Source organism: Lipotes vexillifer, unplaced genomic scaffold (genome assembly GCF_000442215.2).
Source record: "Lipotes vexillifer unplaced genomic scaffold, Lipotes_vexillifer_v1.1 scaffold675, whole genome shotgun sequence".
Classification (NCBI taxonomy): domain Eukaryota; kingdom Metazoa; phylum Chordata; class Mammalia; order Artiodactyla; family Lipotidae; genus Lipotes; species Lipotes vexillifer.
In genome coordinates this window covers 812895-823379 of record NW_006794000.1, presented here as the reverse complement: position 1 = coordinate 823379, position 10485 = coordinate 812895, and the positions used below count along the sequence as shown (strand labels likewise).

Genomic DNA, 10485 nt, shown 5'->3' with positions numbered 1-10485 from the left:
CTTCCGATCTCGGTGAATAGCACCACTAATCATCTACTCGTAGTTGTCTATACCAGAAACCTCCACATCTCCCTTGACGTCCTCTCTTCTACTGCATCCAATCAATCACCAAGGCTGCCAATAATACCTTCTATATCCCTGGAATCCCATTTCCTTCTCAGTCTCCAGTGCCACTATCTGAGTTCAAGTCACCTCTATTTTTCATCTCCTAATTGTTGCTGCTGATGGTTCCCTTACCACCTGTCTCTGATTCTACAGCCAGATGGATCCATCGAAGATGCAAACATGATTTCATCACTATTTTCCTCTAAACCATTTAAAGTTTCCTTAGTGCTCTCAGAATAAAATCCAAACTGCTTAATGTGGTGTGAAATACCTTCACACTTCAATTTCATTTGTTATTATTACTTAACTTTGCTTGAAGATTCAAGAAAAAAAAATCAAGGTCTTCTACCTCTGAACTTTTTGTATGTTAGGTACCTCTCATGTCCCTCCACAGTCTCCTGCCTTTGTGTTTATTACAAACAGTACCTTAGATATTTTGTGATGCCTGACAATTTATCTGAATCCTTATGTAGACTGAATTATGTTTGTTTCTTCTTTACTTACTTCAGTTCCTAAAAGATGAAGCACTCAATAAATATTTGTTGAATAAATCAATAAATTTAATAAATTTCTCCAAATTGTTCTTTCAGTGTTCTGCTTATTTTCAGATATTTTTAAATCATTACTTTGTACAAATGACATGTTTAAAAGATATTTCCAATGTGAAGTAGAGATGATCATCTCTGGTTCTCCATACAAGTCAAATTAGATTAATGGCTGTTTATTTTTTGGAATCAGATATCTCCCTATAATAGTGACTCCATTATCCTATCAAAATAATATTTATCTCTGGATCATTTGAAGGAAGAAATGACATTTTCTAATAAGACGTTTTTCACTATCATTGGGGCATTTTTTTCACTGGTAGAATTTTTCATTTAAGTTTGTGGTGTTATGGATGGCTGTGGAAGGCAGGGGAAGAACATGTCTGTTTCCCAGAACTACTGGAGTGGAATCTTTGTAGGATGGGCCTGGGAATCTGCATCTTTAACACAGACAATCTCTAAGCAGCCTTATGAGCTTCTCTATTTAGGACTAATGACCTAGAGACAAGCTTTTTATGGTTTTAGCATACTAGTCTATTCTTCTCTCTAGACTTAGAATATTTTAGTGATCCTCTTTATTAGTTCATCTTTTATATTGGGAATCTAATCACATTACTATAACTGCCTGCTTTATTGACCTTAGTCTATATTTATAAAGGGTGTGTATGTCACAACTGGCTCTTTGCTTTTTATACTTTCCACTGACCTTATTCTATGGAATTGCAACCTTGTTATACACACCATAAACATTATATGCATAATCAAGGGGAGTGGTGTCTGGGGTAAGGCTGCCTCTTTCACTTACTGGGTTTATTCAACTTTTAAATTTGAGAAATATAATAATATCATCTGTTTTAAAGAATTATTGTGAGAAATGTCTAAAATAAGGTATATAAAGCATTAGTGCAGTGACTGGCATAAAATAAATGCTAAAAAGTTAGTAATTAATTATTGTTATTCTATTAAGCAATCTCACAGATGTGGTAGTTGTATTCAGATACAGCAAATTTATAATTACTTTGCTGTGTCAAGGGGAGAATCTAACTTTGATATATACATTTGTTTCTCATGACTGGAAAAGAAATGACTCACAGAAAGCCTGATTAGGGTAGTTGTTTGGAAAGTTCATAGACATGAATGTTGTATTTGGCTCCCACAGTTCAAAAGGTCCTCCACAGTCCGCTGAAAAGTAAAGCAATGAAAAATCATTAGCAACATATTGTTTATTTCAGACATAAAACTATATGCCCATAAATTTCCCATTATATTTCTTGGAATACTGGTTTTATTTTTAAATTAGTTTATTTTTATTAATTTATTTTTGGCTGTGTTGGGTCTTCGTTGCTGCACGCAGGCCTTCTCTAGTTGCAGCGAGCGGGGGCTACTCTTCATTGCGGTGCACCGGCTTCTCATGGCGGTGGCTTCTCTTGCTGTGGAGCACGGCATCTAGGTGCATGGCCTTCAGTAGTTGTGGCACGCAGGCTCAGTAGTTGTCGCACACGGGCCCAGTTGCTCCGCGGCATGTGGGATCCTCCCAGACAAGGGCTCGAACCCGTCTCCCCTGCATTGGCAGGCAGATTCCCAACCACTGTGCCACCAGGGAAGCTTCCGGAATACTGGTTTTGACAGATACATTTTAGAGTTTGTGTAAGGGAAAAATATAGGTTAACAGGTCTCTTTACTGAAGAATTTCTCAAAACCTTAAATATTCTTATGTTCTTTGTGATTCTCTAAGAAGGCATAATAGTATTCAGCATTTCCCAAAATTACTTAGGCAAGAAAACAATTTTGAAAGCATCTTTTATAAATAGGCTTCATGAAATAAGGTATCAATGCTCTACTGTAGAAAAAAAGATGAATCTTCATAATAGAACAAATCTTACATCTGTCACTCTTATGAGAAGGGCTAGTAAATTACTAATCCTGCCATTTCTTTTTTTTTCTTCTCCTTTTTTCCTACTTTTTTTTTTTTCAGTAGAGAAGAAGCTTCACCGTCCTGAATATCGTATTGAGGCATTTGACTGTCAGGAAAGGGGGATAAAATCTCTACCTTCTAGATAATTAGCTTAGACTGTTCAGGAGTCAAGTTGGAACTGAATTTAATGCAAATTTATCAGAAAAAAATAGAGCACAGATCTTCCAGTTAAGAGTATGATGCTTCAAGTGGGTAAACTAACTTTATGAAATTCTTAATCTACTTTATTTATCTTGCTTATTAGAAAGACATTCTAAACTAATGTAAAACTTCATCAACCACTTTGAGTATCCCAGTTCTATCTTATTTTTTATTACCATGTTATACTTAAGATCAAAAGAATAAAAATAATCTAATTAGAAGAATTTATAAAACTGAGATAAGTAGATATTTTTTTCTATTATTAAAGGCAGACGATAATGGTATTACTTCCTCCCAATAACACAGAAATCAGATGAGAGGAGGGAAAAATTAAATGTCTCTACATCTACTGCAGTGATTTCCATCAGACCCTCTTGTTTGATCCCTCTTTTACGTGTCATCTGCCTCATTTATGTAGATCCTTTCAATGCATGCACACCTTTCAAGTTTGTATGTAATAATCTTCTTAGATTTGGGTTTTATGATTTGTACAATGGGACAGAGAGAGGCAGTTGCTGTGGCTCAAACTAGTATCATTGCCAACATATCCTGTTCTGTAAGGTTTGGTTCTGTAAGGGCTTGGTCTACCTTATATGCCCTCCTGGCACTGGCTTGTCCAGAACCAGCTGAACTTAGCAAGAATAATAAAATCTTTTTAAAAAAACCTTACTGTTTGCAAAGTTTCCATGCACATTGAATTATCTGGAGAGAGAAGGTGGTGTATAAAGGAAAGATGTGTTGGATTTGGTGGATTAAAACTATCGTTCTGAGTTAGTTACTTGTCTTTTTGAGACTGGGTCTTCTCATATATAAACTAGATATATATTAGAGATTTTCAAGGTTGTTGTAAAAATCAGACATAATTTATGAAATGTGCCTACACATTACCTGGCACGCTCAGTCCTTGCTGTCAGTGCATTCTTGTGAATTAGGTAATTACTATGACTATTTCAATTTTCTTTTTTAACGTCTTTATTGGAGTACAATTGCTTTACAATGGTGTGTTAGTTTCTGCTTTATAACAAAGTGAATCAGCTGTACATATACATATATCCCCATATCTCTTCCCTCTTGAGTCTCCCTCCCTCCCACCCTCCCTATCCCACCCCTCTAGGTGGTCACAAAGCACCGAGCTGCTCATGGACAATTAGGGCTTCGGAGGTGTTCTGTTACTTGCTAATGCCAAGCGTAATCAATTAGTGTCAAAGTCAAGGCTTCAACTCAGTTAACCTCAAACTCATCTCACAGTATGTTACTGTCTGTTATTGGGTTGATTAAACAGAATCATTTCAACCATCTGGTCTGAGCTATAGGCAGGGTTTAGGCTGAGTCTCAGTAAGTGGCACTTGGTGGATATGTGACAAGGAGATGGAGGACAGAATGGAATGTGGATGAGAGCACTAACAAGTAAGGTCAATGATGGACAGACCTACAAGGAAGAAAGCAGTGCACACAGGGTGCTGAAGAAGACATTGGAATCAAATAAACAGTGATAATTCGGAACAAGGGCAGGTTTTCCACTGGGAAAAGCTGAGGGAACTGTGTACTCCTAAAGCAGCAGTTCCTCCAAGGCTAATCCTCTCCTCGATTGTGTGACTTATTGTCTTGACAAGATTTCTGAAGAAGCATCCACTACAACCCCTCAACTCCCACATACACACAACTCACCTAACTTTAGTAACTCTAAAGTGCCGTGAAACGCTTTCTTCAATCCTCAAGAAGACTAATGAGGAGGGGAGAATGTAACTGCAGGGACAAAAATAACACTGCTGATTGGTGAGGGGGAAATCCAGCTCTTCTTAAATTTAGCCATCACCAGTGTGGCCAGTGGGAGTGTTGTTGTTTAAGCATCATTCTCATTTCTCTTCAAGGAAAAAAAATTCTAAATCGTATACTCCTCATATAGGAAATAGTCAACAATTTGGAGAATGTATTGAGTGTTCACTTCTCTGAACACTCGATGGTACATTATATTATATGCGGATGAGTAGGTAGGACTTAAATAAACACACAACCAGAACTAAAATGTTGTCAAGTGTGATTGTTAAGTCTGTCAAGGCAGGCAGTTGACTTAGCATTTCTCCTCTGAATAGAAATCTTGGAAATTCAACCCAAAATACTTTAAAAAATAATAAAATATTTAAGAAGTATTTTTGAAATACATTTCAAGTATAATTTTATGTCAAATAAATGATCAGTAAGTATCTCTGATCCTTGGTCTTATAAGATTGATATCAGTTACTGTCTGTATATAAACGACTGTAAGGAAGTGGCAAAAGCACTTTCAGCCATTCTAAATATGATGACACAATTTATTTTAATGGTGGTGTTGCTATAGCGGAGATGTAGCATGTACTTCTTAGAGGAGCCAAAGACTCATGAAATGTGATTCTGGAGAGCACAGTCCTGCTGTGTCATTTAATAAACCATCTCCACCCAGAGAATGAGAGTTAAATAGTTTGCCTGATACAGGGAACTCTTCAATTACAGTTGTTAAATTCTACCATTGTTCTTTTTCTTGGAGCTGTTGTCTCAAAGATTTGTATTTTGATTAATTTCTTACTATGCCAGTAGGAATCTTCATGACATGCAATATGTAAATAATATGCAGTATTTTGCAAAATGGTTGTCAGGGATAGATATTTTCCTTGAGGCATGTCACTTTTAATCCATGCTTAAACCTCTGAAATAAATGATATATGTGTCAATATGGAGGCATTTACTGTAGGGTGAAAAGAAGGAGAGTCCAGCTTTCACTTACAGTAAAAGGGTTCAAATTAAAGTTATTTATGACAAGATATTTAAAGCAAGAAATAAGGATGATAAAAGTAGGTTTCTGATTGCTACTTTTTTTTTTTTTAAGATTTTTTTTTTTTAATGTGGACCAATTTTAAAGTCCTTATTGAGTCTTCCACACTCCCCTGCATTGGAAGGCGAAGTCTCAACCACTGGACCACCAGGGAAGTGCCTGATTGCTACTCTTATGTGAGGGAAATAATAGGTGCAGTTTAAGAAATACTACCGCACATTGATGTTTGAATATGTTAAAAGTGGTTTTTTCAAAGTCAGCAGTTTTTAAAAAATAATCATAGTAATAGATAACAAGTTCTAAGGTCCTAAAGCATGAGATGCAGGCATATTATGCTTCCTTGACATTGAGGTACTATCTTTTTCTCTTTCTGATTGGAATAGATAAGAGGACTGTGTGGGTTAGACAGATACATTTCTAATATGAAAAATCATATTTAAAGTTTTCTTTATACATGTATGACTTTACATATGAAAGTTATCTCAAATTTTCTATTTTATATAGTGATGAGATTTTGCTACTTTTAAGATATTTAAAATAATTTAAGATATTATTTTCTTATTTAAATGCTCTATAAGAACCAAAGAAAAGACTATTAGCCAGTCAACCATGGTTTCCGTTTGTTTCTGCTTAAACAAATCACAACAATTTTAAAAGCTTAGGTGGTAATATAAAGAGAAATTTTGGGGTTCAGTTTGTCAAAATTTATATTTCCAGTAACAGGTTATAGTGACCAGCCACGGTACAAATGTTTTTATTAAATTTGTGGCAAGAAAGTTCAAATTTATATTCCCTGTGGTTTACATTTTATTTATAATGACTAGCCATCTAGCCAATAATAGATCTAATAAATAGGCTGTTTTGAAGGTAAAAAGATGAAAACAAGAGTAGCCAAAAACATACTGATGTAGGAGCATATGAGGGCAGTTAATTTGGAATTTGCTAAGGGTATCAAATCATACTAATGATATAAAAGGCAAGCAGCTCTACATGACCATCAATTACATGAGAGTTAAATTGGTACTGATTCATTTTTACATGAATAACTAAAGTTAAAGATCATTTAGCTCTAAGTATAATATCAAGCCTATGAAACTTTCCAAATTAACTTTTATTTTGCTTTTGGAAATGGAAAGTGGCCTAATAATGACCAAATAGAGTGAAACTATAGAAATAGAGTGACTATTACAATAGTTAAAACTAGCTTGTCCTTTTTTTTTTTTCTGTAACTAGTTTTAACAGCCCAGAAATAAGCCAGGTGCTGAAAGGTTGATTTCTTTTTGTATATACCTATTCTATTTAGTAGGTACTTGTCATGAATCATTCCAATTGTGTTGCAAATTGACATTATATTTGTGTAATGGAATGTTTACTTTAAAAAAATGTTCTCAATACAATCCCTACATTTAAATTATTTGTGCAAATGTCACAGGGCAAAAATCATAGAGCTGATGCAGCAGCAAGTGATTAAAATCACATGTTGGAAAAATCCCTGCAGTTATGAAAACTGAACTTACATTTCCCCAAACAAAGCACAACCTGGATCCCTAGGAACAACAGAGAAAAATGGCCTTAGCTAGTCAGTTACTTGATTATTTTCTTATTTAAATGCTCTAAAAGAACCAAAGAAAAGACTATTAGCCAGTCAACCATGGTTTCCGTTTGTTTCTGCTTAAACAAATCAGTGATCTGGAACCAGAAAAGCTTTGCTCAGATAAGAGTTTCGCTGAACCAGTTGCAAAGGGCATTAGAATGAAATTGTTCAGAATGCATTTGATGGTAATTAGCATTTTCTGCTGTGCTAAATATTGCCCTGAAGTGAACCATTTGAAACCTGGAACAAATACACTCTGGGAAAATTCTAAAGTATATATTTTAAAATCAGATGGGTTATTCTACCGTTATAATTTCCCTATTGTAAAAATATGCAGGCATATCATGCTTCCTTGACATTGAGGTACTATCTTTTTCTCTTTCTGACTGGAATAGATAAGAGGACTGTGTGGGTTAGACAGATACATTTCTAATATGAAAAATTATATTTAAAGTTTTCTTTATACATGTATGACTTTACATATGAAAGTAATCTCAAATTTTCTATTTTATATAGTGATGAGATTTTGCTACTTTTAAGATATTGAGCCTATGAAACTATGTTACTTTCACCGGTAAAATTTTTTCTTCTTGACCACTTATTGATGAATAGAAGAACATGCTGGCAGAAAGGATTATGAAGACAATCTGTTTTATTAAATGATTGCAATATCAAAATAGCAAGATGCTGCTAATATTTGGTATCTATAGCAATTATTTATCAAACCAGCAGTGATTTTAATGATTATAATATTGTTTTGCATGAAAATGTTTCATATGACAGACAGGAAGGGAGTGGGACACATACAAAATGAAGTGAGACAATTATTTTTAAACAACACTATGAAGCCCAAATTATTGTGTTCATGTAGTATTTTATCCATCCCTAGCCCCACCATTATTTCCAAGTTTTAGTTCTGGTATCAGAATTTTGTTTGGCAAAAATGTTTAGAACATACAGCCAAAATAGAGAGAGAGAGAGAGAAACAAAGAGAGAGAGGATAGGTTTATACCTAATAGTATTTGTTGATGATGTATTTATGCAATGTTAAGAATCAGTCAGACACCAGTGAAGCAAAGGTGAATTAGATCCAGAGTTTGGTGTCAAGAAAACTTCTTGTCACAATTCTGTGGCCAATACTATTACATGGGGATGCACGGTAATTTCCTGTTTTTGTTTCAATTTTGAGTGTCATTCTATCTCTTAGACTGAATGCTTCCTTGATGTTTTTTCCAGCTCACACTCTCTTCTCCAAAGTCTTCTATCGCTTAATCCTCTCATTTACTACTTTTAGGGGCACATAGTTATATATTGCTTTTAATATTTATTAGTTTGTTAATTCATTAACAAATTCAATATATAATTCATAATTATATATTGTTTCATGTATCAATGGTTATTGCTACATCTTACATTTCTTGTGCAGTGCTTTGTATGTAGCAGATATTTATAAAATTTGAATGAATGCTTGAAATATTGAGGAATATATGTATAACCCATACATGCATCTAAACATGTTAATACACATGATGGTAAGTATAAATTAGCCTTTTGGTGGGATGTAAGTGCACATTCAATATGGTGGCATGGGACAAGTATGACAATGTGATTACTCTCCTCTTCTTAATGGCTGCTCATTTGTCATACATTCTCAAATGCCAGTCATTTGTCTTTAAAGCTTTTGAGTTGTTAAAGACACTCACCTGAAAAGTTAGTTTTTGTTTAACTTAAATATTGGAAGCATAAAAATATATAATTTCTGAAGTAAAATCAAATTTGGATAGGTTGACAACTGATTTGCTGATGTGAATATGGGCAGAATTTCAAGTGTGCTTGACACAAAAGGGGACATGGAAGAAGTGCTGTGCTTCATGATAAAGCAAAAACATCTGTAAGGTTCAACACAAGCAAAGCTGTACAGCTAGATGAGCTTCCTACCACCATAATCCAAAAACAAAAGGGATGTTTTTGCATCAAAACTACAATGTAGTGAAAACATCCCAATAGAGGGACAATAGGTAATGGATGTTTCATATCATTTATCACTACACACACACACACACACACACACACACACACACACACACACACACACACACACATTTCATTTGTTTATATATTTTGGTCAGATCACATAGTCTGAAAGTGGTATGAAGTTATTGTCTCCTTTGACATAATAAGATGGTTGATAATGTACCTTTTGCTTCTGAAATGTCATGTTTCAAATTTGAGTTAAGAGCACAGGTAGATACAGGCTGCATTTTCTTCCTTTGAGATAAAAGAACATTGAACATTGGAAATCCTGGTCATTGCTCTTGCAAGGCCTTACAAAGGCACCATGACAGGACAAAAATCTTTTGTGTGATCTAGGTATATTCAAAGTCCAGACCGAATCATTATTGTTAAATTATTCTGAAAATATGCTTGGTGGGCTTCAGGCTTAAGTAAAGTCCTCCTGAGATCTTAACATCACTCTCATAAGAAGGCTATGAGAATCTTAAGGCTTCTTCCCAAAAGACTATAGGCTATGCTACATGGCTAATATGGTATTAGTTTGTATTAAATTGAAAACAAAATAGAAATCAGCACTTTGATTATTATCAAAAATGAAAATTTAGTAAAATTGTCATAAACATGATGCATAAAAAAGTAATTTCATTGTGAATTTTTATATGATATGTAATCTTTTACTAGCTTCCATTTTACTTATATTTTAAAGGTTTTGATTTTCAGTGAAAAAAATACTACTAGGGAAAGGTAATAAAAAAATAAGTCAGAGAGAGATCTACCTGAAAATAGTAATAACTCAATTAGGAAAAATACATGTTAAGGTTACTTACTAGGAAGTTCTGGCAGAGGAGTTGGGACCAAAGTTGGTTCTGGATAAAGACTCACATTGCAAATCCCATATGTTAGGCCAATGTCATCCAATGCTATATCACTCAGGAACTGGTTTTTAAATGCATTAAAAGCAACCTGTAATACATAGAGGCACATAAAACAATTCCGCTTTAATCTTTTCTCATTGATTCTTCTTGTGGCCCAGCATTCTCTGGAGAATCAATACTGCCATGCCCAAGTAAATGTGGACAAGTTATCGCAAAGTGAAATATTGCTTTTCAGTGCCCTTCAGCTGAGCCCAGCTTCCTATTATGTGCTCATACTAGTCTAAATGTTCACTAGTGTCTTCTTTCTTTGTCAGGCAACATTGTCACAGTTTCTGTCTCTAGCTGTTTCTTTCATAATATTGTCATATTCCATTGCACTCTGTCACATATACATATCATCTGGCAGGGGAGAGCAATCTTATTCTAGG

At 34.6% G+C, this 10485-nt stretch overlaps 1 protein-coding gene across 2 annotated transcripts in view; it reads right to left on the bottom strand.

Annotated features, from left to right (window-relative positions):
- Window positions 1-10485, bottom strand: part of TMPRSS15 (transmembrane serine protease 15) — a 129620-nt gene that overhangs the window by 57293 nt on the left and 61842 nt on the right. For both annotated transcript variants that reach the window (XM_007466971.1, XM_007466972.1), the window contains 2 exons: window positions 10010-10145; window positions 1743-1832 (listed from right to left, as the gene is read on the bottom strand). In XM_007466971.1, the coding sequence (XP_007467033.1) occupies window positions 1743-1832; window positions 10010-10145 (226 nt within the window). The remainder of the gene's footprint in view (window positions 1-1742; window positions 1833-10009; window positions 10146-10485) is intronic.